The sequence below is a fragment of the Ambystoma mexicanum genome, chromosome 1q (genome assembly GCF_040938575.1).
Source record: "Ambystoma mexicanum isolate Mex_15411 chromosome 1q, UKY_AmexF1_1, whole genome shotgun sequence".
Classification (NCBI taxonomy): domain Eukaryota; kingdom Metazoa; phylum Chordata; class Amphibia; order Caudata; family Ambystomatidae; genus Ambystoma; species Ambystoma mexicanum.
In genome coordinates, this window is record NC_090922.1 from 1,451,773,298 (window position 1) to 1,451,799,989 (window position 26,692).

A 26,692-nucleotide genomic window follows, 5' to 3' on the forward strand; every position below is an offset into this window, starting at 1 on the left:
GATAAACATGCCTGCATTCCTGAGGAAGGGGGAGCAAAAACAGAGAGCTGTTCAAAAAGTAAAGAATTTGCCCAGTAAACTGTGGTACGGAGCAAAGGCTTCATGCAGGATGGCAGACGGGCACATCACATCTGAACATTTACCTATGCATCTGTGAATGGGCCAAGAAAAGACAGCTGCCCATTCCAACAGACATTACTGTGCAAACCGCATTCCCATGTGATGTGATGTGAAGTGAAGTAAAGCGCTATTGCTGTGCAAGCTGCATTCCAATGCTCCATGTGATGTGAACTGAAGTAAAGCGCTGTGCACTGGAGAAGAAACCTCTAGGCGCTTTGAGAAGAGAAAATACACATCTGGCAAACTGCAAGCTACATTGCCAGGGGATGGAGTAACTGACAAAGACATTATGGCATTCCAGATGGAAGCAAAACTGACAAAAGTGCTTAGCCGTTTTGCAAGAGACAACATGCAGAGCGGGGCTTTGAAGTACAACATGAACACTGCACATTAGCCATGATCCAGAAGCCACACGGCTTAGTGCAAGAATGAATGATTTGTTGAAGCAACAAAAGAAACTGGCTTAGACTATCGCACTCAAAGGGGTGGTTCAAAAACAGCAAACGCCCTTTGAAAAAATGACAAGTGAAAAAACCAGAGGCTTGAAAAGACACTGCTAAGAAAAGAAAGATAAATAAACAAAGCTGCTCGTACAACTGCAAGCGGTATTGGACTGAAAGACTTTACCTTTGAAAAATGGAGTGATGCCAGCAGGGCAACCTAAACCAAGATCATGGGACACTGGAAGCAAGTTGGCGCCTGGCATTGGTGATCGCTTTGGTGAAAAAAGAAAAGCATTGTGCGACCTGGGTACTTACTATATGGCTTTGTAAAAGCACAGATCAGTCTGAGGTACCATTGACCAGCTATGATTGCATTGCACAAATGAGTTTGTGATTAGGCAGTTACACCCCGTATGGTTGAGTGTAAATAAGCCCCCAGAAACATGCAGAAAGGTGATAAATAATTGCAGTAGCAATGACAAAGTGTGTAGTTACCTGATGAGACTTTTTGAAGATGGGGGTGGTATTATGGGAAGGGGTGGATAACGCTGATATTGAAGTTTTGATGAAATCCTAACATTTCTGTTTGTATTTTGCCTAGGCAAAGCACGACAAGACATTTCATAATATCAAAAATTAATATGCAGTTTGTGGGTGACACTGATCAAAGAAGGGTCAGACGCATTCTCAGAGAAAGCGAGCCACTGCGACATGCTATTTCAACTTTAACGTGCCCTGCACCGCACTCAATGCTGTAACCTGCGAATAGTGTCCAACAGAGTAATAACTTTTGCTGAACTGGCACGATGCAGACTTGGCTAATTATCAAGTATTTGATGCTACACATTTAAATGACATGTTTTGCCCTTTCTTGTTTAAAGGACTATGGACAATGAATTGTGGACTGTAACATCAGGCACCACATACAGCTGTGTGACACAGCAATTGAATGCTAACACATTGAAAAATGGTTTTTAAATGCACTGTTGAGATGAATCTGAAAAAACCAAATGGTTTTACTCTTCCAACTGAATGGCTTTAACCAGAGATGTTTTGTTTTTTTTGAAAAAAAAAATATTCTACATTGCACGTAGGCAGGAGAATGATTTATGAACTGTTGGGGCAGCAGAATTATGCAAGCAGGAGCGTAATTTATTTTGAGATAAGATGAGTGCGCACATCAAAGTCACCTGTGCGTAGGTTAAGATTCTTAATTGAAGTAATGCTGCCAAGTATATGAGCTATAATTTGAAATGGTAATCTTTGAAACACTGGATACTTTTACAGCCAGCTTAAGGCAGGTAAATGAAACCATGACTGACTTGATGTTTGATTTTATGACACAGAGTGTGACACGGTTTTTTGTTAAACCAACCAGTTTCATGTTTTTGTGGGGACAGCTGTCTCCAGCACACTAATGCAAAGAGTCACCTTTTGATTGTACACATTTGGAATAATTCTTTGGAAAAGCGCTACAAATGAGTATCCACATGGAATTGCTAGTGTACTGGCCTGGCACATTGTCAGGCATCTTTTGTCACTGAATGGATACCATTTGTTTAATTTGTCTAATGTGATGTTTTTCTGACCAAGAACTGCAGCGAGTGTTCTCGCCAAGATCTTATGAACTATAACTTGACTAAATGAATTTTTTCCATGGTGTGATGAAACAGCCACTGCCGGATAGTAGTATGGTGTTTGTGGCTAAAGTTAATATTGTATATGGTAGATATCCCACTTGAAGAAGGGTATTCTCCAAGTCACAGAAGGTAGACACTGTGAACCTGTTAGATTTTCCAGTAGTAAGACAACATGTAAATTGTAGACTGGTAATGCACACCTTCATTATTACAGTGCTACACTTAGACATAGATTTATCATGAGGCAATGTTTCCTTAGTACTACCAAGCTGCTACAAATGGAGTCCATTTCTATGGCCCATCACTAGAGTGCGCGTAGCTAGGGAGCTAGATTCATTAATTGCAGGTGCTTTATATGCTTGTGACATAGAAACTGTGCACAATAAGCTAGCCACTATGGGTTCTGATGCCAGCTCTGCTATAGAACTTCTGGCCTAGTGGGGCCCATTGATATGCCCAGCACTGCTACAAGTATTGACAGCCAATTGAAGATGACAGAATTTTAGACATGTAGACATTTTTGTCTGCCATAGGGCAGGTCAACAAGACTGCTAAATACACACAATGCATTGTATGGCAAACATTGTTAAATCAGCAGGTGTTGGCTTTTTACTGGGTGGGGGCAACCATCCTCCACACACTGGCACGCAGAGCTACAGTTACCAGCATACATATGGATTGAATTGCTTGCTTTTTGATTGCATGAATAACACATGCCATGCTTTGATGTAAATTAGTAGAATTGTTTTTATTTAGACAACCTGGTGCCCATGGGTTCACCTTGTTCACGAAATTAGATGGTTTCTGGTTGGGTTCCACCTACCTGGGGGAAGTGTCTAGTCACACAGCCCATAGTCACGCTTGAATGCCCTGGGATCAGGGGGAGGGTAGGCCCTTAGGGTGAAAGGCTGCCAGGTTTTAGAATTGGTAACCATACATAAATGCAATAGTGCATTGTAGATTAGACTACACTGGATTGCCTTGACATTTTAACTGCATGCTGCTTTTTAACTGACAATCAGTTATACAAAATTGATTTAGGTATTTTTGTGTAGGCCAGGTTTTGGCTAGAGTAAATGTCCATGTTCACTTTGTGTAGGTATTTTTGTGTAGGCCAGGTTTTGGCAAGGGTATATGTCACTGTTCACTTTGTGTACATTTTTGTTTAGGTAGTGTTTTACCTTGCATGCCACGCTAACTAACCGCTATAAGATAGTTTGCTTAAACCTCTTGCAAAGCCCCAAGGTCTTTATCGCTGCACTAAATACTATATTGATAGGTATTAGTCAGCATTTTGTCGCACACACGTTGAATAGGGGTGGAATGTAGTGATACACGAAATTGCAACCTTGCCAATCAGGGCTTTAGATGACAGCATTAGCCGCTGAAAGCCAATAGTGTATTCAAAGTATGTGCTAAAAATGCTGACAGTAGTCTGTTGTAGCACTTCCATTATGCAGTAGTGAGCTACAAGGAATATGACAGGCAGGGAGGGCCCCCAGCTATGTAGCTAATAGGTTTTTGGAGTGTTTGGAACATCATGGCACCTATATAGCGCTTAGATAGCCAGTCTTAAGCGCTATAAACACTAAGCTATGAGTGCATGCCTTTTAGAGCTTGCAGATGGGGTTAATACATCCCTGCTTCCCTTAGAATATTCAGCCTCACTAACGTTAGCCCTGGCTCCAAGCTAATCTTCCTTTTCTCTGGGAAGGTACTGATAAGACATTCCTCAGCCAGCGCAGATGGGAACAAGGGAGGGGGTAGGAGCGAGCAGGGAGCATCTCAGAGAGAGCTGGGTTTTTTCCATGAGCCAGTTGCACAGGGAAAGTTCTGGAACTGTGCGTCATGGTGACTGACAGCAAGAAGTTATAAAATATCCATGCACACATGGATCAGGGGGAGATCGCCTGTGGACTTGATTCGTGCAGAAACAGGTGCCCGGCATTGGCTCATACGGTGTCCTTCAGCATTGTCCTCTGAGCGGGGCTTGTTTACAGCTAGCTTATGAGGGCCCAAGGTCTCCCCAGTGCTGATTAAAGGGACGTAAGACTGTGTTTCTCTATGTTTCTCTATATTTCTCTATGTTTCTCTATGTTTATCTAAGTTCCATGTTTCACTATATTTTGCATTGCTCTAAGTGTTATGCTTTGTAATATTCTGTAACTTGAATACCAAATGTATATGAAATTCACTGCTTAGAATAAATATGCTAAAGCTTTGAGGGTGTCATTTGTCACTAGCATGAGATCACTGCTCAGCACAATAGAACCTGTATTTTGGGCTGAATTGGGTATTTTTGCTCTCAAAGGGCTGGCCCCGAGGAAGATTTTGCCCAATATCAAGACAGCCGTATACTAGGCCGAGACCAAGGTGTGTCGCCTGATTGAAATCCTTAACCGCTTTCATTCAACAATTTATTTTTAAACAGGCCATTTTTTTCTTTAGTTTTGCAAAAGCCCATTTTTCCACATGTTTTGAAAACTGCTAGCATTTCTTTGTTTAAATTTGGATTAGTAGCTCTATCAGATTTCCACACTGTCTTTGCAGCCATAGACATTATCTTGCAACCAGGAGTTTTGTCTGAAGCACAGATATATTGAAACTGACCTAACTCAGAGAGTGAGATTCTCTTTGAACTGCTGCTTTGGATACTTTTGTAAAGAAATAAACGTGAGTTCCTGTGCGAGTAAAAGTAAAGTTCCTAGTTGATTTCTCTCAGAGTTGGTTTGACTGGGCCTGTCATTCAGGAATGATGCCTGGTTTTGCTGAGGAACAATGAACTATCCTGGGCATGGCAGGTCCTTTTTAATCACAGTAGTTTAAGACAGAACAGATGGAATTAGCGTTCAACAGCATTTTTAAAGGGTGGAAAAGTTTCATTTTGGAGTGGAATTTTGGGTTTCCAGCAAAGCAGTGCTGACTTTTCACTTAATTCCATTTAGATGTTTCAGAACACACTGGCACGCTCCTTCAGTGTGTCCCTTTGTTCCATCCTTCCTGAAGTGGGCTTGGCAGGATGGTGCAGCCATCTTTTTGTTGCTGCCAAAACACAGTTTTGAGGTCCTGGTGCGCACAGGAGCCAGCGCAGCCAGGTTGCTATTTCCTGCGCAAATGCAGCTTGGTGATGTGGGGAAATGCTGTTGAGTGGGTCAATATATCCCACAGACGTCAGCAATGTGTGGAGAGAAGGAGAGCGTGGAGACAAAGATGACCCTGAGGTTCTTAGCCTCACAGGAAAGGAGCATGGATAGAGCCCAGAGTGTGTGGCCAGAGGGTGAGAGGAATGGAAGGTGCTGGTGAGCCGATGAGGAGGATCTCTGCCTTACAGGTGGCACACCACTCCGGGATTGCGGACAGACAATCAGGGATGAGAGAGGGAGAAGAGGTGCCTGAGGGGAGCCTGAAACGAGATGAGTGTCATCCGCATAGCACTGAAAGTTGGGAGCAGAGAGCAGCTATGTGGTGGGTGAGAGGTGCCAGGTACTGTTTGAACAGCCAAGGAGAAAGATTCGACCCCTGGGGAACACCACAGGTAGAGAGTGAGATAGAGGAGAGGAAGAACCCAAGTTGGACATGGAAGGTCAGTCAGAGAGAAAGGAGGTCTGCCAGGCCAGGGCCTGATCAGTGATACCCAGGTTATCATGGAGCCGGTTGAGTAGGATGGCATGGTTGACAGTATCAAAAGCAGAAGAGAGATCGAGGAGGATGAGGACAGACCATTGGTTAGTGTCAAGTTTTGAAAGCAGGTCTTCAGGGATGTTTAAGAGAGTAGTTGCTGCGCTTCTGGCCGCTCTGATAAAAGGTGCAGCACAAGAACGCAATACGAGCAAGGCAGTCCACACAACGTGAGAGCTAGGCGAGGAGAAAGACAGCGCATACCCACAGGTTGACAAGGAGAGAAGCGACCTTGCCCTTTCCGACCAAGGCACGTGAAACCTCTGCAGAAGGAATAGTAAGACTGCGAACAATACCCAGCATGTGTTGCAGCAGATGTCAACAGTACACAAGACCCTCCTCCGCTGATAACCAAGCTGGAGAGAGACACTTGTCTCCGTGGTACCAACCTTGACCACAAAGAGAAAGAGAGCCAAGAAGAGAGTCGATAAGAAACTGAACTGTGTTGAACGAAGAGTAGCAAATGGCTAATTTGAACTGTGCAAGGCTAAAAGAGCCATTGATGCAAAAAGGGGGGAACCAGCAACAGAGGAGTCCAGCACCACGTGGGTGCTCACTCAGGAAAATCTGGGCGATTACCCGATTGTTGAAACTACAATAACAAGAAGTCCTTGAGAAAGGTGAGAACACGGTCAAAGTGATCATACAGACGTCTTGTAAAATCCTCTGTACAGTCGAAAGTCTTTGGCCGACAGATGATTGTGAAGAAAATGGAAATGAATCCTGCATCGTAAGAGCTGAATCAGAAAGGCATGGTTGACCTGATTGGCAAAAGTGAACCCCGAAAGAGGGATACCGAAAAAGAAGGGCAAAGTCTGAAGTCCTCATATACAATGTGTTGACAACACTGAACCCGGCCGAGGGATGTCCACAGTGTAGTACAGTAAAAGCCATTAGGATTAGCAAATATTACCAAGAAACTTGCATTGAAAGCCATAGTGAACCCAATCGAGGGAGGCGCACACTGGAGTCAGATCTGAACCCGGAAGAGGGAGATCCAAGTGTGAGCAGCCATTAACCACTGACCTGTAAATGCAACTAAGTAAAGTGCAAGAGGGAAAACCTTTGAATGCAGGCCATGCTAGAGTGAACCTGACAAAGAAAAGCTGATATTCGAGAGGAGTCTGAGCCCGGAAGAGAAGGACCCCAGGGGTGAGGAACTATCACCCAGATAAACCAAGAGAAGAGCTCTAGAACTTTTTGTCGAACCTTTGTTCTGATACTTTGAACCTATCAGACCCTCGAAAGCAGGAAAACATATCAGAGGTCCTGGTATCATTAAGGAACCTTCTAGGGATCGGCATCCGAAAAGGGGGATCCAAGGGGTGGAAGGCATTACCCAATGTGCAAACAGAAAATAATTTTTGTTTATTATCCTCCTGGACCTCTCGGCAGCACTCGATGCCATTGATCACACTATCCTCCTGAACACAGGCTACAAACACTAGGAATCAAAAACATGGCCCTCACATGGATCTCCTCATTTGTCTCCAATCGCACTCAAATCGCCCTCTGCCACCCGTTCAGGTTCACCGCAAGATCAGTAACAATGGGTGTGCCACAAGGAGCATCAGTTTCCCCCATAATCTTCAACTTCTACTTTAAACCTGTACCTGCAATCATTTGCTCCCACAACCTCACTTGCTACAACTATGCAGACAATACTCAGATCATCCTTAATATCCCAAAGTCACCACGACCCAACAGTCCAGACCTGTCATCTTGTCTCTCAGATATTGATCACTGGATGACTACCAACCACCTCATCCTGAACCCAGGGAAAACTGAAATCCTAGTCTGTGGGAAAATAGCGCTCCTTCCCCAACCGATTCCTTGGCCGCATTCCATAGGACCCACACCAGTAACTGCCAACTCAGTGAAAAACCTGGGATGCACAATGGACACAGCGTATCCCTCTCCTCACACACTACCTCCTCTGTATCTAAAACCTGTTTCATCCATCTACGGACTCTGAAGCGTTTCTTCCCTTACCTCACCTATCCCCACTGTTTCTCAGCCATCAACTGCTTCATCCTCTCAATACAGCTATGGCTACGCAATTTCAGCCTAGCTGCAGACAAAGCGATCCACACTGAAACACCTGACGTACAACAACACCTCTGCCACTAGCATGCAGCGACAACCTGCGAAATAAGATTCGGTCTAGCTGGGCACACATTGACTCTTCTACATCAATAGCTCTCTATCCCAAACTACCATCAGCACCCAACCATGTGCCTGACCTGGGCTGCTTAATGGAGCCTATCCAGCCATCTAAATCCTAATCGGGCGAAAATGCACACAAGCATCTCTTAAATTACACTCTTAGAACCTCCTACACACGGACTACAGTCACTGAGGGCGTTCATACCACAAAGTGCATTGAGGCTATACAAATTGCAGAAGAGCACTATATAAATAACAAAATAAAATACAATAATTAACAACCAGTAGAAATCCATTCCAGAGACCCTCTGACAGCTCCTTCTAATACAACTTTATCTCAAACTCAATCTAGGTCGTCCCCATTCCTGGCTGGGCTCCCCGCACACCACACAACCATCCCAAAGCTGCTCCCCTTGGCACATCAGCCACATCTCAGAAGAATCCTTTCAAAGTCAGTAGTGAACCACTCAGTAGTTTAATTAAGATGAGTTCCCTTCTCCTTCCTTCCCACTCTTACTTAACACTCTTATTCTCGTTCCTTCTTCATATCTATTTACTTCTTTTCACTCCTTTGCAGTAGCAACATTACAATCCATTTCCGGGACACACTGGTGCGCGGTGTTGCATGTGAACCCCTCCTGGGAGCATGGTAGCTCCCAGGATGTTGTAATGGGTCACGTGGCAGTAGCCACGCGACCAACACAATAAAAGAGGCGAGCCGCTTCCGGCTCGCCAGTCACTCCCATTCTGGCTCCAGCGTCGTTCCTGTTGCACCATGCTGGTGCTGCGCTGTTGGTGCTGGGCCCACGGACGGGGCCCAGCTTAAGGACGGTGCCCCTGCCGGGCAACGCCGTCCGGACGGTGCCCCTGCCGGGCAACGCCGTCCCTGTGGGTCCCCCAGCCATGTGAGGCGGGTTGGGGATGCGACCCCGGCCTGGGTGCCCCCAGAGCCGGGGCCGCGGTGGCCAGGTGGACCTGGCCACGTGTGTGGAGCTCCGGTGTCCCGGAGCGGGTGGGATGAGCCCCCACCCCTGAGTATGCGGCATGGGTGCCGCCTGAGTGTGTGTGTTGTCGGGTGCCACCCGACCCGAGTACGGGGCTGCCCGGTGATCCGGAGCAGCCCCCAACACGCACCCACACAGATATCTATTGTTCTTACTAACACCATATAACAGAGTATGTCACGGATCAATGAATTAATGTCAACAACTTCTCCTGATCATTCAATGTATTTTATTTATATGTTGTGCCTCCTCCTGTGTACCTGTAGCCCATGTGCCTTACTTATGTTTTATATATTCTCATCTTAATGTGTGACCTTTTTCCCTATGTGAGGACTACGGCACTAGATAGGTTATCTCGATAAAACGTTTTGAACTGAAAAACACTTTAATTTTGAAGTCCTATACCAAAATGGCGTATCTTTTTCCCGTTCACCCATTCTAGTTTTTTAGTCCACGGTGATGTCACAGCGCTTAGATTCTCGCGCGATTTGATGTCCTATAAACCTTCCCGTGAGCCTTTGCGTGTCCTCTTTCTAGCCAGCGCCTGAGAATGGGTTCGTAATCGTTTACAATCTTCCCGGATGGCGCGCTTAATTCACCCGTCAGCCTCTGTGACGCAGCGGGCGTGTGTATCGTGCACTCCGGCGCCGGTAGTGTGACGCTGTGAGTCCTGAACTTTTGTTCAGGGAGACTTCTAGGCATGGAGATGTGCCGTCGGCTTCTTCGCGCGGGAGGAGCGATCCTTGAACGGGCTGCTTAGCTCCGGGCATCATAGCCTTTGCCGATTGTTTGCCCGCGGCTTGAACGTGGGCAGAGTTGGCAGACGGTGGCGGGGGGGGGGGGGCTAGACCTTTTCCTGGCCTTCTGCACAGTTTACCTAGTCCCAACAACGCCTGGGGGGCGGGGGCGGTCTCAAATGACACTGGTGCAAGGCCTAGGCCCTGCCATAAGTGAATGCATATCTGTAGTGCAAGTATCCCCACCATGGCGGCTCAAATGTAATGTAGTCACACGGATGTGGTTTTGCTGGGTTCTGCTCCCCTTTTATTTCCTGGTGCTGATTGATTTATTTCGAACGTAATGTGTTTTTATGATTCCCAAATCCAGAATTGATCCGTTGTTTATTTCTAATGTTTTTTTCTGCAGCACATTTTTAATCCTGTTTTCTTTATATTGTCAGGTGGCTCGAGGGACAATTGCAAGACGCTCCGCAAAAGGCAGCCCTACCACAAGGAAAGGAAGAATGAATTGGGTCGCCCTGCTGCCAACGCCAAGGTAGGTGGGCACCGTTCCAAAACAGGGCTGTTTGATGGCTTGCTGAACCCAGCAGCTGTATCACTTGCAGGGTTTAATTGTCCTCTACGGGGCACCCGGCTTCACGCTGGGATTCTCTGGCCCGAGCCATTTCACTGCCAGGGTCGTTAATGCCCTTTACATAAATGCAAGAATGGGATCCACATCATAGGACCTTCTGGAACAGTAGGAAACAAGTCTTGTTATAGACTTATTATAGCAGAAACAAAGCCGTGGCTCCCCCGCCCCACTGAATCTAAAATGATGTGTTTTCTCACAATCTGCTTTTGAAACCGACACAGCGGTCCCTTTTCTGTGTTGTCAGCCTATTAATTTTATTATTTATTGTGCAATAGGCGCTTATACAGCAAGTACAAAGCGCCCACATGGCTACAGGGAGGGAACATCGGATTGAAAAACAATTTATACACAGAAGGGGGGGGGAGACGTACCAACTATGCCTTGAGTATTCCGAAAACATGCAAGTGCAGAGAGAAGGGGGGGTAAAGAGTGAGTGGGCGGGTAAGTGCTGTAGTGTCCATGCTCGTGGGTGAGCAGCAGATATAAGTGCGAGGGAGCTGCAAAGCGGATACATGCAGGCCTACAAAGACACTAGGCCAGCAAGTCTAACTCCAGAGGAAGCCATTTGAAGCAAGAGATTAAAGAATTTGTTTAATGACTGGGAGTTCCTCTAGCTTGATCTAGGCATGGTCAACAGAAAAGCATTGTGGCTATTCGAACTTTTCCAGCTACCTGTAGCGCATGGTGCGCCCAAGCCCCTCATCCCGTGATCCACTTCACTTTTGAGCTTCCTGTCACGCTTTTCGACATAGTTTGTGGTCCTGCATATCATATTTCCTTATATTTGTTAGCATTTTTTAAAGCGCACAGCAGCCGTTCGGCATCGTTGATAAATGGGTTGTATGTGTTTTACTGCCACACCATTGCCCAAGGCCTTTCAATGGGTACATTTATCTTTAGTCTGCATCATAGCCTGCACACTTATTACAATATGTTTAAAACCACTTTTCTGTAATAAGAAAATTGTATCACTATGTATGACCTTTGGATATGCTCGCTCAAGTACAGGTTTTACTTTGTGTTATGGAACGTTAGGAAACTCATGGAATCAAGCACACTACGGACGTTAATTGATAAAACTGCTAATTGTAGTTGTACAGCATAAGCATTTGGATGCATGTGGCCCAACGGGGATATCTGGGGGAGGTTGCTCTTCCCCAGCGCTGTCCTGGTGGCGTACGGGAGCGTAGGCCTCTGGGCCATTGACGTACAGTCCCATTCCACGTCGTTGGAGATCGAGCTCTGCTCGCAGCCATCTGGCGGCTGAGCTGCGTCCTGTATATTCCTACAACTTCTCTGAGCCCTCGGGCTGTGACTGGGGAGACAAACCATGCAGGATACACCACAATTGGAAAGTGATATACAATGATGTGGCTGTGGAACTTCCCCTGAAAACCCCTTATTTTGTTGTGAAATGTCAGTTTTGCCTTACTGATAGTTGCTATTTTTCTTCTCCGTAGAGTGCAGGCTCTTCGCGTGCCCTTCTAAAGGCCATGAGGGAGGTTTCCGATCTCTGTTTAGGTGGCAGTGAGTTCCAAGATTTTGGTGCTAGTACTTCAAAACTCAGCCCGCTGGCTTTGGTTCTGCTGAAGGTAGGAATTGAGTTTGTGTACATGTCCCGTTTTGGTCGTGAGTGTCCGCTTTGGTGTATTTGTTCTAATAGATGGGTGGGGGCACATTGTGAGGGGCATCTATGGGTGATAGTCTTGAACAAGGTGCACTCTTTGACCGGGACCCAGTAGGCTTTTGCTTTTGTCAGTTGGAAAGGCATGAATGCGAACACATGGGGTAGATGGGCAAAGCATGGGTGGCTGAAGAACTACATGACTTGGCGCCTTTACATGCACACTTTATGCACCACTTGGTTTGTAGATGTGGGATTGGCTGTGATAAGAGGGGATGGGAAGTACTGATTTGGTTAATAAGTGGATCTAGGCTTAAAGCCATCCCCTTAATGGAGTGGGCAAATGGAGGGAAGGAGCTGGAACTTGAGGCGGCACTGGGTCGAAGGGACAGATTGGGGGCCTATTACCACATTAGATCAATTACAAAAAAATGTAATTGCTTTTTCTATAACGTGCTTTATGCCAGTCCCCAACCGTGGGACTGGGTACTGAACCCATGGTGCATGGAGCTGTCTTGTTTCCCAGATTGTTGCCCCTGAGCTTCCCCCTCTGCCTGAGAGGTGCAGCATACTTGCCGCATGCACGTTATTGGAGCTATTTGTACACGAGTATTGTGAAGGTTGACCTTGGAGGTACATGTCCTGAACTCTTAACTAAATGAGTAATTTGGTGTTGATGGTGGTATTGGGAGTGCAGTGAGTTGCTGTGGTGGTCAAATCTTAATGGCTTTTCGCCAGCCAAGGTACATTCTTTGCCCCCGGTGTCCGACACTGCGATTGGCTTTTAATGTCGGTAATGTTGCCTGTAGACAGCATGGTGTCTTGTTATAAACCCAGATCTGCCCGTTGTGGCCTAATCCACTGCCTTGTCCAGGAGGAGGCCCCGAGCAGTGAAACGCAGCAGGCTGTAGAATGCTTTTTTTTTGTCCTCACTTAAAATCTTTACGATCAAAACAATTTACTGAACTCATAAATCTGCATTTGGACCGAGATGAAGAGGAGATATGGAGTATCCTAGTAAACAGTCCTAGATTCTCAATCATGAAATCAATGGTACACTTCTTAGAAACTATTTTACAAACATAAATACATCTCTAAACTGGTATGACTGAATTTTACACAATGTATTTAATTCTATTTTGCCATAATATGGGAGAATGAATCATTATGGGTTCGCATCGAGAAGATTTTATATGAACATGTGATTATTTGAAACTCAACGCATATATGCAATTTTAAACTGCTCGTATGTCCTTTTTATATTTTGTACCAATGTGAATTTTGCACTAAATAATGAATCTTGTATTTATTTGTAATATTCTATTTTATTAACCTTGTATAAATATGTAAATTTGAAAAGTTGATTGAATTCAGCTAAATCAAATAAAAAAATAAATAAAAAGAATGCTTTAGGAAAAACATCCCCATGCGCTCGGACAAGAGGCGAAGCAGTTTTCTGCTTTTGCCTACACGACAGATCTTGTTTTTCCTTTTTTGTCCCCTGCCGAGATTGCTTTTTCTATACCTGCCATGCCCTCTCAATTCCCACTCGCACTACCCCCTCTCTCTACTCGACCCTACCAACCCCCTCCCTTGACTCTGGCCTACCCCCCACTATTTACCCAACCTCTCGCTTTATTTCTTCCCACACTCGTACACTTTCTTGCTCATCAATGACCCTCCATGAATGGCTTCCTCTCATCGGTCTATTGCGCACCTGCGCCACTTATCGCATCCACCTTTTGCACACTGGGTGCCTATAGATACAAACAGTAAACGCCGAAACTTGCCTCTAGGTTGCTCTGATTTGTGACCTGTTGTTGCACTCGTGGTCGATTCATGGAAAGTATTTATACCGCGCACTGCCCCCCCACCCCCCATCATGGCTGCAAGTATTGTAAACCCGGTTGTCCATATCTCGGCAAGTATCTTTTCCTTTCCTTCTCCGCTGGCTTCTGTAACTTCCTCAGGCAAATTGTAGTTAAACAGTGAGAATATGTACACGTATCCTTGCAAATCTTCTTTCCAATGAGTGCGTTCCTGATGGGTTATTGATGGGGGCAGCTGCCATCACATCCGCTACAGCAGCACCTCCTGGCACGACACTGCAGTTACCCCTTTTGTATTTGTCGTGGTTGTGACCACAACACGGTAATATTTCCGCGCTCGTGGGTTGGATGCTGCCTTCTGGGTATGTGTACTCCCAGCCTGTTCCTACGAGGGGTGGGGGCTCGGGGGTTGCGATTTTCTCCTGCTGGTTCCCCACTGTCTTCCTCCCAGCTCCCGGGCTCCCTTACCCCCAGTCTGCCCATGGGCCATACATTATCTGGACCCCCCCACTGCCGATCCTGCATCTGTCTTTTCCCAGGTCCCTAGATCTGCCTTCCATGCTGGCCCTAGGGGCCTGCCGTATGCCTGCTCCCACTCTCGAGGCGCCCCATGTCTGCCCATGCCAGGTTCCCTGTTGATATGCGTTCCTCACTTGGCCCTCAGCTCCAGGCCTGGGCTGCTGCCTGTACGGGTGCAGCACCCTTCTTTACCCCCTCTTTTTTTGGTTAGCGTGGCCACCTTTTTTCCGGTTGGCCAGGCCTCGCGAGGGGGCCCTTTCTTTCTTCGTGATTTCGTGATCTGCCCTTTGAACCGTATCACCTGCATTCTGTCGCTGTTCCCCGGCGTTTCTAGGCCCCTCACTGCTGAACCTCTGTATTTATTCCCTGTTCCTCTACCTTAGCTGGGTCCATTCCGACTGCGACCCGGGATACGCCCTCCACTTACAGCACTTGGGACAGTAACTCACAGGGTCTACCCCGCAGCACACGTGTGCTGTGATATAACTTTGTCCTCCGGCCTTATGCTATCCTGAGCAGATGTGCTACGCGGCCCTTCTCCCCTCGTCTATTCCACGATTATCATTGGCTCCGTTCCTGCTATACTAAATACTCGTATCAAGGCTACACCACGCGGATAAGGTGCCCACATCCGCGGTACCTCTTTACTCCAACCCGTGGTTACTTAATCCACCGCCTGCTCAATTACAATATATTATAATCCCTGCGCACAAAACTGGAGGCTAAACAATCCCCCACAGCCAGGACCGCCCGCTCCCTCCAGTCCAGCAACTCACGAACCGACACGTCCCCTTCGCCTTACTCCCTACTCCCCACCTCCTTACCAGCACGCATGGCAACCGACGAGCCCGGGACCCGCAGCTGGAAGAAAACTTCACTAAATCGAAGCCCGTGGCTGCGTCGATCGGTGCAGCAGGGGTTTCGGGCGAGGTCCGGGTGGTGTCCGGCAGAGGCACGCTGGCAAGGTAGGTGAGCTGTTGCTCTCCCACTCCCTGCTGACCCGTTTTGACGGTGCCATAGCCCCTGTGCCAGTTTTCCGTGGCTGCCAGCAGCCGCCACTTAGATTTGGTGGGCTGGTGTTCTCAAACATTGGTGTAAATGGCTGTAGTTAATTACAACTAAATGCACTCGTTGAATACCTGAGCTTTGATCTAATTAGTTGAGCAACCATTTTTGCAAATCAGCACCTTAACACGTTTACTTTTCTGGAATATAGGGCAACCGACTCTTGGTACCTGTGCCGCAGGAACACTGCAGGAGGGGAAAATGGCGGCTACTAAGAAAGTCAAGGTAAGCATGCGATTGTATGACCTGCATGGGCGTTCACTTGGTACCGAACCAGCATTTTGTTGGCGCATTTGCAATTCTAGACATGCGCCATGTAACTTCTCTGCAAATCTGGTGGTAGATTATTTGGTGGCGCTAGCGCCACTTTTGCTCAAAACATGGGTACTGTGAAAGATGGGGAGTTTGGAAGCAGTCTGTCGGCATGGCAACTTGCTGACACTTGACGATTAAACGACTGAAGCGCCAGCTGGAAATTCTTTCTTGGAGAGCTATACTTCTGCCGTTTGAGTGCTATGAGTTGAGAACGCTATTACCCATGCGCAACATGGAGCCTCTGCGAAGGCTGGAGGGAACTGTTGGAATGCTTTTAAGTTGATCTGACATGTGCTCGCACCTTAGTGGTCAGGAAGATGGCGGCGGAAGGAGGCCGGCCTCATGTTCATATTTAACTTTTAGTGATGGATTTTGTAACACTTAATTTCTCACAAAGGCGAGGTTTTGATTTACAATATCCCCCCCCCCCCCCTGGTGAGTGAGTGACGGCATTTTCTCCTCTGCTCCGAGCTGCCTCTGCGTTGAAGCAGACTGCTTGTGTCAAAAGTAGTCGTAAACGAGTCGATCTGAGCAGGGCCCATTTTATTGTTGCTGTGCTCAGAAGCTATGGTGGGGGGGGGGCCTAAAATTGCATTTGTACAGCATAAGCATTTGGATGCATGTGACCCAACGGGGATATCTGGGGGAGGTTGCTCTTCCCCAGCGCTGTCCTGGTGGCGTACGGGAGCGTAGGCCTCTGGGCCCATGACGTACAGTCCCATTCCACGTCGTTGGAGATTGAGCTCTGCTCGCAGCCATCTGGCGGCTGAGCTGCGTCCTGTATATTCCTACAACTTCTGAGCCCTCGGGCTGTGACTGAGGAGACAAACCATGCAGGATACACCACAATTGATAAGTGATCTACAATGATGTGGCTGTCGAACTTCCCCTGAAAACCCGTTATTTTTTGTTGTGAAATGAGTTTTGCCTTACTAATAGTTGCTATTTTTCTTCTCCGTAGATTGAAGGCTCTTCGCATGCCTTTCTAAAGGCCATGAGGGAGGTTTCCGATCTCAGTTTAGGTGGCAGTGAGTTCCAAGATTTTGGTGCTAGTACTTCAAAACTCGGCCCCGATGGCTTTGGTTCTGCTGAAGGTAGGAATTGAGTTTGTGTACATGTCCTGTTTTGGTCGTGAGTGTCCGCTTTGGTGTAATTGTTCTAATAGATGGGTGGGGGCACATTGTGAGGGGCATCTATGGCTGATGGTCTTGAACAAGGTGCACTCTTTGACCGGGACCCAGTGGGCTTTTGTCTTGCTTGGGAGCTATGCTCCCTCCTGGGGACACTGGGAGCTGCTCTGTGTTGTGTAATCTGTTCACATTTTTGGCTGATGTGCCCAGTAGAAGGACGTTACAATAGCAGTTTTGCACCTATTGTGGCCCTGACAATGTTTGTTGCGTCAGTTTTCAGTGGAGAGGTGGGGTTTAACTGCATTGAATAATTTTATTTGTGAGTGCTGCTTTCTGAGGAGATATAACTTGTATAGGGTTGAGTCTAGGTACACTCCCAGAGTTTTTACAGAAGAGATTGATTGCAGAGTTCTCATTTTGTTTTGCTGTTTAGTTTTCTGAGGATTTCTTTAGGGCTGACCAGTAGCATCTCTGTCCCGTCCCCATTGAGACGGGGGGCCATTGGCTGCCATCCAGGCCTGGATGAGGGCATATGTGCTCAAGTGCATCCAGTTATCTGTCGTGTGTGACCGTTTAGGGAAAGTGAGTGGCGGTACAGCAGTCTTTTCTGCTCTGAGCTGACTGTGCTGAAGCAGACTGCTTGTGTTGCGTTATAATGTAGTGGTAAACGAACAAGTTGTGCGTGCTCGTATTTGTTAATACACTTTTTCTTTCGATATGCGAGAAGGTCCTAGGTTCGAGTTGGGGTGGGTGAAGCCTGCTTGGATTTGCATTTATACAGTAAGCATCTGTATGCATGTGACCCAACGGGGATATCTGGGGGAGGTTGCTCTTCCCCAGCGCTGTCCTGGTGGCGTACGGGAGCGTAGGCCTCTGGGCCCGTGACGTACAGTCCCATTCCACGTCGTTGGAGATCGAGCTCTGCTCGCAGCCATCTGGCGGCTGAGCTGCATCCTGTATATTCCTACAACTTCTCTGAGCCCTCGGGCTGTGACTGAGGAGACAAACCATGCAGGATACACCACAATTGAAAAGTGATTTACAATGACTGGGCAGTTTTGGCTGTGGACCTTCCATTGAAACCCCTTGCTGCACAAGTGATTTTGCAGTGTTGTCAAATGTCAGTTTTGCCATACTAATAGTTGCTATTTTTCTTCTCCGCAGATTGAAAGCTCATCGCATCAGGTAAGGGTTATTTCAATGTGAATATTCACTGTTGCAAAATGATTTTGTATAGTACAGTTGGGAGTGGCATGAATGCCAACACATGGGGTAGATGGGAAGCAATACAAATGGTCAGTAACTTGTTAGGGTGCCTTTTCAAAGAGCATGCATGACTGAATCACAGTAGGTAAATTGAGACTATAGGACTTGGTGCCTTTACATGCACTCTATGCACCACTTGGTTTGCAGAGGTGGGATTGGCTGTGATAAGGGGATCGGAAGTACTAATTTGGTTAATAAGTGGCTCTAGGCTTAAAGCCATTCCTATTAATGGAGTGGGCAACTAGAGTGAAGAAGCTGCAACTTGAGGATGCACTGGGTTGAAGGGACAGATTGAGGAAAGACTATAGCCCGTTTGTAACATGCTTTATGGCAGTCCCCAGCCTCTAATTGTGGGACTGGGTACTGAAACCATGGTGCATCGAACCGTGTTTCTGAGACTGGAGGGTTGCCCATGAGCTTTTCACCTCTGCCTGAGAGATGCAGCTTAAATGGTTACTGCATGCAAGTACTTGAAGATATTTGTACATAGTATTGTGGCTGTGAATGTTGGCCGTAGTAGGTTTTTGACGTGTGGGTCCTAAACTTTTAACTAAATGAGTAGGTTCGTGTCTGTAGATTCCAACAGTTCCTTGAAGCTAATAGCCTTCTTGGCTTCCGTCAGTCTGGCTTTCTCTCTGCCATGGAACTGAAACAGCCTTACTTGACTTCAAATAAAAAAAATTGGACTACATCCGTGACTCCAGGTCCAAGAGGAGTAGGCCAGGTATCGGCAGCATTCGACTTTGTAGACCATAACATCCTCTCACCCACAACGCCACAGCCTGGATCACATTGTTCTGCAAGGCAGAGCCATGAGTCTTCTCTGACCAGCCCTCTGCTAAACCTGACTACATCCTATGAGGAGTTCACAGGGCTCTTGCATATTTCCTATGCTATATTCACTAGATGACTTCAACATTCTGGACTCGCTAGATATCATCTACGCAAGTCCTTCTCCCCTTATTGGGTGACTGGGCTAGAAACCAAGACTCTCAAGGACGCCTACTCCACCATCCAAGCTTGGATGGCAGAACATGGGCGGTGTCTAATTGGAGACAAGACCGAAATACTCCTGGTTGGCTCCACTGCAACATTAAAGAAATTGGACAGCCAATACCTAGGCTTCTCAATTGACAACACACTAATCACTATTCTAGTCATTAAAAAGCCATGAGTCTACTTGGACTCCAACCTCTCCATGTCTAGGCCAGCAACCTACCACTCTTAAGCTTCTTAATCCAGCCAGACATTTCCTGTCTAAGGAAAACATCACCATTGCCAGAACCATTATTGGGTCCTGTCTCGACTACTGCAGCAGCCTCTGCTAGCACATCAGTACAAATTTTTTTTGAGAAACTCCAATCCACCCAAAACCAGGCGAACTGTGCGGCCGTTGGCACTCCCAGAAGAGACCACAACTCTGCTGCCAGGAGACGGGCCTACTGGCTACCCATTAAAGAAGATAACAGATAAGCATCCTGCAGACCAGAGGCTCCATCTTCCCATTCATCACTGCCCAGCGATAGTACACGCTTTCACCCCACCTCAGAGATGTAACTTCCCACCTAGCTTTCCATAAAGCCATCAAAACACTGCTGTTTATTTGAACTCTACATGGCATAGTGTATGACAAGAAAATACCTACTGTATGTAACCGATGGATGCTCTATGTAACTAAGTTGCTTTCCTGTAACAGCGCCTCAGCGCCCCTGGGCTGTTTGCGCGCTTTATAAATATAATAGTGTTGTGACATCAGTGAGTTGCTGTGATAAACTTTCAAGTCTAAGGCGTCTCACCAGCCAAGAAACATATAATCGCAAGTCTTTGCGTATGGTGCCTGCTGTTGGGATTAGCTTCTAATAATGCCGTCTGTATATGGCATAGTGTCTTATTATAAACCCAGACCTGCATATTGTGGCCTAATGCACTGCCTTTTCCAGGAGGAGGGCACGAGCAGTGAAACTAAGCACTCTAGAATGCTTTGAGGAAATCATTGCCATGATCTCGAGACTTTAATTTGTCTACTTTTGGCAACGTGTGTTTTTGTGGGAGTGGATTGCCTTTCTACAACCTCCAGTCCCCACCCTGCTCTAGTGTGATCTCGATTTGAGGAGGGCAGTTGTCCTTAAACGCTGAATGCAGCACTTTGGTTGACTTCTGGCACTAGTTGGGTAACGGGGATCCTCGGTATTTTTTTTTTAATCCTAAAAAGGGAAACCGACTCTTAATGTCAAGAAGAAACTGCTTTGATATGATTGTTTATTTATATAGCACCTATACACAATGTGTTTCAAAGCGCTTCAAGGCGGGGAAGGCAAAATACAACCATTCTTACAGGCCATGAACAGTAAGGATGTGAACTTAACTATCGTACTCGGCCTGCCGACAATACAGATAGTGCAAGAGCTGAGACATAGATAAGGGTGGGGGAGAGTGGGAGAAGGAAATTGGACGGGTAGCAGTGGCAAGCGCAGCTTCATTCATTGGCAGCTCTGTTCTATTAGTTCTGATTCCGAGTGTACCACGTGATGAAACTCTTTATTGCGGATTAAATCTGAATCCACTGTGGAAACAACCTTGGAGAGCTGAACACTTGGAAGCTTTAATTAGTGCTGTACAGACTCCCTTTAGGTCCCACCGCCTTACACTTTCTTTCTGCTCTTGCCTAGGGGGGGGCTAGTGACGCTCATCGCACACGAGATGAATGGAAGATAAAGGGAACGATGGAATCCAAATCTTGATTTGAAGGTGAGGTCAAGTGCCTTTCTCGGTGAAGTGCATCCATTTAACTTTTTGTCGTGCGTGACCTTTTACGGGGTATGACCTTTTGGGCCACGCTTGAGATTCATTTCTTTAAGCAAGCGATTTACACCCTTGTCCGCCGTTCACCCAGCAGAAATGCTGCTTGTCAGGAATCTGTCATAAGTACGGGATTCTCGTGTTTCACACCAGTGGCCTTTTTGTGGTTGGGGTTCGTATCCGACCGTGGCAGGTGGGGGCCCTATATTGGGCGCCTCTTGCATCTTTGACAGCAGGCAATGTGTGTGATGAAATTCTAACCTTAGGTTGTTGGAGAGGCCGTTGTGGTCTCATAATCCATCTGCCAGTGATAGGGTTGTCATAGTTACTCTGACTACATTGCCCGTCATTTCTCATATTTTGCCTGTTTACTAAATTATATTCGGTGACATGCATTTCTTCTTGCAGGCGTGTCACAGTACGGCGTGCTTTGCATAGCAGCAAAAAATGATGCAGCACAAGTTAGCAAAATGTAAGTATGGCCTTAAAGCTAGAGAACGTTATCCTAACCCTAGGCGAGCAGGCCCCTGGTCTTGCAGTCTACATTTATTCGCCTTTTCCCAACACACCAAGCATTTTATCACTTGGCTCTTGTTATGCTCGTCTGACCCCACTTTTGCATATTTCTGATTGTTTAGACTAACATTGCCCTTTATTCTTTAGATTACCAAGGGCTGTTCAGAATATGTTTACATTAGTTTTCTTGCCTAGTGCACACTAGCAATTGAGTTACTTCACTCTAAACATGCTATTTTAATACAAATGTAATCGCTACTGCGGCGTTCATGGCTTGCTACAGTCAGTGTCCACCCCAGCTCCCACAATCCCCTGCTCTCCTAGGAAACCGCCTGGTGTTGGGGTGGTATTTTGGGGCTCAGTGACGCGTCTTCTGCTGATGAGAACTTTGTCCAGTTCTGCTACTGAATGTTAAGAGATGACAACTTGGCAACTGAAGAAGACATTTGTCTGTTACGTTTGTCAGACGCCACAGTGAGCACTTCACTAATTTACTTTTTTTTTTCTTTCTAGAGATTACTTGGATGGCGGTGGCCTAGTTGACATCCAGTTACACACACCGCAGCCTGCCGGTGAGTGTTTTTCATGCATGTAAACCATTTGCTTCCTAGGAGGGAAAAATCAACATGAGCACACCTCATGTAAGATCTTATGGTGATGATAACCATGTCCAGTTCTGCTACTGAATTAAACGATGACATTTGGAATCTGAACTATTTCTCATTTGGAGATAATATTGAGTATTGCTTAGTCTACTAGTCTGTGTTGCACATTTTAACTGAGTATTGTTTCAATTGCAGTGGTCGGCATATTGTATGAAGATTGGGCATCCACCCGAAGGGGACGACGTTCACAAAGCTGTTTTTGCCATTTGACTTTCATATTGCCATCAATAAAATGTCTTGTTAAATGTGTGCCTACTTTATTTCTGGTGCTGTGAATGGGTCAAGTGCCTGTTTGGCGAATTAACCTATGGGAGCCTTGTCTGCATGCACGCTATTGGGGGGGGGGGGGGGAGGCAAGGGCTGCACTGTCAAGTGACCATCTGATCTTTGTGACCTTATGGTCTAATTCCAGTGCTAGAAAAAATCCTTCTTGCAGAAAGGCCAGGCTCTCTCAAACTAGTCTGCCCCTTCCGAGAGTTGGGTACATTAGTTAATAGCTGCATCTGCTAGTGCTTCTAGAGAGCTCACGTATGATGGATTGCCTTTTTTTTTTTTTTAAATCATGGTGCGTGCCTGCAGGCACGGACATGTTTAGTACTGTTTTTGCAAAAAAGTACCTGCTTTTCAGTGTACAACAAGTCTGCACCATCAAGGCTATGTGGTTAAACAGCAGGGTAGTCTTGTGATATGGCAGTTGATGAGTTGATGTAGAGAGAGGCAGGCTTGATACGGTCTTTTGGGGCGGGTGGAGGGGCACCTTTGTAAAACCTTGATTCTAATTAAAGTTCAACCAGTTTTCTTAAATCGATTTATGGAAACATGTAGCGGTTGAAGCTTGGACAGAAAGGACTTGCGCTTTAAGCGCCTGTGTAAGATTGGTGGTTGACATAAGAGCAAGTAAAGTTGCTTTCTGGAGGTGAACTGCTGATGTCTGTTTTTGGCATGTGAAAGCAGCACAGGAGTGGGGTTGACGGGGTGTTGGTAACAGTTAATAGTGATATCAGGTAGTTGGTTTAGACATTAAGGTGTATGTTGATGTTGGCAGGGTGTAGAAGAAAGCTAAGATCAAGGGACTGTTGGGTGGCAAGGAGAGTAGGTTAGATTTTGGCGGGCCAGGAATGGCTGGAGTTTATAAAATGGAAAAGGTTAATGGTTTGGTGGGTTATCATTGTGGAGAGGGTTTGCAGTATTAATGTATTGCTATTTGTAATTGCCTTTTCATGGCTTTGGGCATACTTGATGGTGCAAATGCAGGGGTGGAGGCTCGTAGAATCAAGGAGGCTTTACCATTCTTCTGAGGCACATAGGCCAAAACGCCTGTGGGCTGGGCTTCTATGTGTTGACACGTTTTGTATGTGTGGGATTTGAACTTGGGGAAGCAAGTTTAGGGTGCTAAATCTGATGCAGGAGCTGGCATAGGGAAGGGTGGTGCCACTGAGAAATGGGGTTGGGTGGAGTGATTGTAGGATGGAGGGGCCCAGTTGCTGGTGCCTGTTAAACGGATTTCTGAATTTTGCTGGTGGGCAGAGGTTCAGAAGGCCAGCCTAGTTTCTTGGAACAGGGTAACCTCTGGACAAGCCAGACAATCAGGGTAGCTATGGCAGGCAGTCAAGACTAGGTCTCGGGAGGGGTGTGTATGAATGAGCATGCAAAGCAAGGATTACTCCAGGTATTATCAAAAATATAGATACATCCTTTGTAACAGACCATAGCAAAAGAATCGCAGTAACCCAATACAATGTTTATACAAGACCATTGGGGTCTAACGGGTTAAATGCACAAAATGTCGACAACCTAGAGGGGGAGGCAAGAGGCAGTGCAGATAGTCTAGCGCAACATCGAGGAGACACCTAACTAAGAGGCAGTCCAAGCCCTACGAAAAGGAGCCTTGTGCACAGTACATGAAATGCCAGTGCATGCGGTTGTGCCAGTGGGCAGAATAGGGTCTTTAGCAGCTTGGGAAGGTGGAGTCACTATTTTGCAACAGCAGTGGAAAGGAGAGGGACCCTTAGGGGCCACTTGTGTGTAAAATGGCCCAATGCGCCAGGGGCCACCGGTTGGGATATGGAGTACTCACTGGTCCCCGATGCAAGCAGACCCAAACGCTACCAGTTCAGTCCACTTCACTTGCAGGTTTGAATGTGGCAAAAGGATGTCTCGGCACCTTGCGATATAGCAATGATTCCCAAACGGGACAGTGGATTTCCCTGCTCTGGGTGGATGAATCCACCCCAGTTCCACTGCAGCAGGCTTCAGGGGCAAGAGGGTCACAAATGTAGCAGACTTGCAAAGGATGTTGCTGTGGCAGGGCAACACGGAAGCTGTGTTCACTCTGGTCCTGGCGTGCTCTTCGCACTTAAGACCTGGGAATGCCAAGTGTACGACATCTGGTGTGAGGGTGCCAGGGTCACAGCTAGCAGTATACCAAGTTTTGAGGGCCTCCTTGAAACTGTGGCAGTGACAGCAAAGCAACTGGGTAACCTGGTCAGTCCCATGGGATGACAGCGGGCTCAGGGTGCCAAACCGTCCAGTGGGTCACCAGCGGTTCTTTGACTGCTTTGTGTTGCAGGATACTTGGTTCCTATCCTTTGTTCAGTGAGAACTCAGGACATCGACATGGTAGCCTCCTCTTATCCTAAGCTCCTTTTGTGTCAAAACAGATAGGACCCAATGGGCTGCTCACACACTCCATACGTGGACCCATCACGGACCATGGTGGTCCTGGGCATTTAGAGCACTACAGACTCTGGCACCCAGGATGTGTATTGGAACCAGATGTTCCAGCCCACATCCACACACAAGGCATGCTAAAGTCCGCGAAAGCATTGGGATTTGCGGGAAAGGGCATGACCAAATAAAGACTGAGCAGTGAAGGTTGTGCTTCTCTGACAAAGTCAGTCAATGGTGTCTAAACAGCAGCAAAAAAAGTTTGGGGGTTGACACATGGGGGGATTACATACAATCTTACCTAACAGTGCCCAGAGGGGAATCTTGGTTGATTGTGCTGCAATTGGCTGAGATTGGAGGCAATTTGAAGTTGGATGTCCCTTTTTCGGTGGGAGGTTTTGTCCTTTTGCTGTAAGTCTGTCTTAGTTGGTATAATGAGTGTAGGGGTAGAATATGCATCTGGGGGCAACTTAGGAGCCTACAGCAGTGGGAACTGAGTAGAGAAGCGGTCTTTTGGGGGGAGTGGAGTTCTTGATAAAGGGAGTAAGTGTCTGCTTGAAAATGACCATGGGCATCGGGGTGCTTGGCAACTTTTATTTACTCTGGGCTTGGTACAAAAAGTAAAAGTATCAACCTGATTCTACACTCCACCCACAAGACACCATCCTTTGTGTGGATCCTCTTTCCCATTGTCCCAAATAAACTGCTAATCCTGTAAACTGTCCCCCAGCATACCCACTAGATAATTCCCCCCCCACGGCGGGAGCAGTGAATCAATCTGGCTTGGCCTTACTTCTAAGTGGGGGTGGCTGTTTTCCTATCACTAGAGTGTTTGCGTGCCCAGAACATAAATTTTATCCGGTACATGCATCGTGGATTGGGCATCAACTGAAGTCCTAGTCTGCGGAAAACGGCGCCCTGTGCCCAAACTGATTCCATGGCTGCAATCCCTATGTTCTCCCACCGGCAACCTCCACCTCAGTGAAAAATCTTGGATGCACACTGATCACTAACCCACCCCTCCCTCCCTCTTTCAGAGCGCCAGGGGACCACTCCGGTGGTGATAGTGCGTGGTACAAATGACCTTTAACATTAACATTTATACCCCTCCCATCAACTGTATCCAAGACCTGTTTCTTCAAAGCAGATCTTCAGGTGTATCGTCCCTTACCTCTCCTCACTGTTCATCCGCTCCTGCTTAGCCTTTGCAACCTGACTTTACCTAGGCACACCAGCGGTTCAACTAGGGAAACTGCAAAGAATCCAAAACGCAAAAGCCTGACTGCTCATTAACCTACCTCCTGGACATCAGTCCTATTTGCTTCCTATTGGTCGACGTGCTACCTTCATCCACAACACTGGTCTGGAATCCCTTCACAACAAATCACCTGCTACCACCCCTCAATGGATCTCGGATATTTCACAGCATCTCCTTGTAGTCCCACTTTACAACTCCTCCAGACTGGGCGGGTCCTTGTTCTCTGCCCAAGCACAAATTATCGAACTCCCTACCACTGTACATTTGCGATATTGCCAATCAACTGGCATTCACGAAGGCACTCAAAACCTGGCTTTCCCCTTCCCTACTTGCCCCTCTAAACTCTATCACTGACCCAAACACAACATTCCTATCCGTTAATGCTGCATGGATGCTAGCAGCGTAAGCAGCAGCACACTGACATATTGTCCTCCCATACATAACACTCCTACCCATCAATACAGCAGGGATGTGCGGAGGCACTCCATAACAAACTATTGTATCCCCTATCGTCCTCCCTCCGCTCAGACTTTTATTCCAGGTAGACCACGTACAGAAAAACCAGTGAACAGCATTGGACCTAGGAAAAATCACAGCAGTCGAAGTTCCATCCA

The 26,692-nt window shown here is 46.8% G+C and overlaps 1 protein-coding gene, 7 non-coding genes and 1 pseudogene across 13 annotated transcripts; all 9 read left to right on the plus strand.

Annotated features, from left to right (window-relative positions):
* Nucleotides 1–9,541: 9,541 nt before the first annotated feature.
* On the plus strand, nucleotides 9,542–22,398 carry LOC138549429 (small ribosomal subunit protein eS8-like). Of its 6 annotated transcripts, XM_069642344.1 has the most exons (10): nucleotides 9,552–9,605; nucleotides 10,232–10,326; nucleotides 11,886–12,017; nucleotides 15,614–15,687; nucleotides 16,739–16,871; nucleotides 18,072–18,092; nucleotides 20,843–20,921; nucleotides 21,381–21,444; nucleotides 22,002–22,060; nucleotides 22,289–22,398. In XM_069642344.1, exons 1-5 carry the CDS (start codon nucleotides 9,602–9,604, stop codon nucleotides 16,764–16,766), a joined length of 333 nt encoding a protein of 110 aa, XP_069498445.1. In that variant the 5' UTR covers nucleotides 9,552–9,601; the 3' UTR covers nucleotides 16,767–16,871; nucleotides 18,072–18,092; nucleotides 20,843–20,921; nucleotides 21,381–21,444; nucleotides 22,002–22,060; nucleotides 22,289–22,398. The 6 variants fall into 6 exon arrangements, with proteins under 6 accessions (XP_069498447.1, XP_069498443.1, XP_069498444.1 ...); XM_069642346.1 differs by lacking the exon at nucleotides 11,886–12,017 and having other exon boundaries at nucleotides 9,542–9,605; nucleotides 10,232–10,330; XM_069642342.1 differs by lacking the exon at nucleotides 16,739–16,871 and having other exon boundaries at nucleotides 9,542–9,605.
* On the plus strand, nucleotides 11,550–11,770 carry LOC138565372 (small nucleolar RNA SNORA73 family). Its single transcript, XR_011301259.1, has one exon. It is a non-coding gene; the product is annotated as a small nucleolar RNA SNORA73 family (small nucleolar RNA).
* LOC138565375 (small nucleolar RNA SNORA73 family) lies at nucleotides 16,405–16,623 on the plus strand. Its single transcript, XR_011301262.1, has one exon. It is a non-coding gene; the product is annotated as a small nucleolar RNA SNORA73 family (small nucleolar RNA).
* Nucleotides 17,711–17,931, plus strand: LOC138565369 (small nucleolar RNA SNORA73 family). Its single transcript, XR_011301256.1, has one exon. It is a non-coding gene; the product is annotated as a small nucleolar RNA SNORA73 family (small nucleolar RNA).
* LOC138565394 (small nucleolar RNA SNORD55/SNORD39) lies at nucleotides 20,696–20,769 on the plus strand. Its single transcript, XR_011301280.1, has one exon. It is a non-coding gene; the product is annotated as a small nucleolar RNA SNORD55/SNORD39 (small nucleolar RNA).
* Nucleotides 21,212–21,312, plus strand: LOC138565419 (small nucleolar RNA SNORD46). The gene has a single exon (XR_011301299.1). It is a non-coding gene; the product is annotated as a small nucleolar RNA SNORD46 (small nucleolar RNA).
* On the plus strand, nucleotides 21,859–21,930 carry LOC138565410 (small nucleolar RNA SNORD38). The gene has a single exon (XR_011301293.1). It is a non-coding gene; the product is annotated as a small nucleolar RNA SNORD38 (small nucleolar RNA).
* LOC138565414 (small nucleolar RNA SNORD38) lies at nucleotides 22,138–22,204 on the plus strand (annotated as a pseudogene).
* A 115-nt stretch (nucleotides 22,399–22,513) lies between the features above and the next one.
* On the plus strand, nucleotides 22,514–22,642 carry LOC138565469 (small nucleolar RNA SNORA35). The gene has a single exon (XR_011301334.1). It is a non-coding gene; the product is annotated as a small nucleolar RNA SNORA35 (small nucleolar RNA).
* Nucleotides 22,643–26,692: the final 4,050 nt, after the last annotated feature.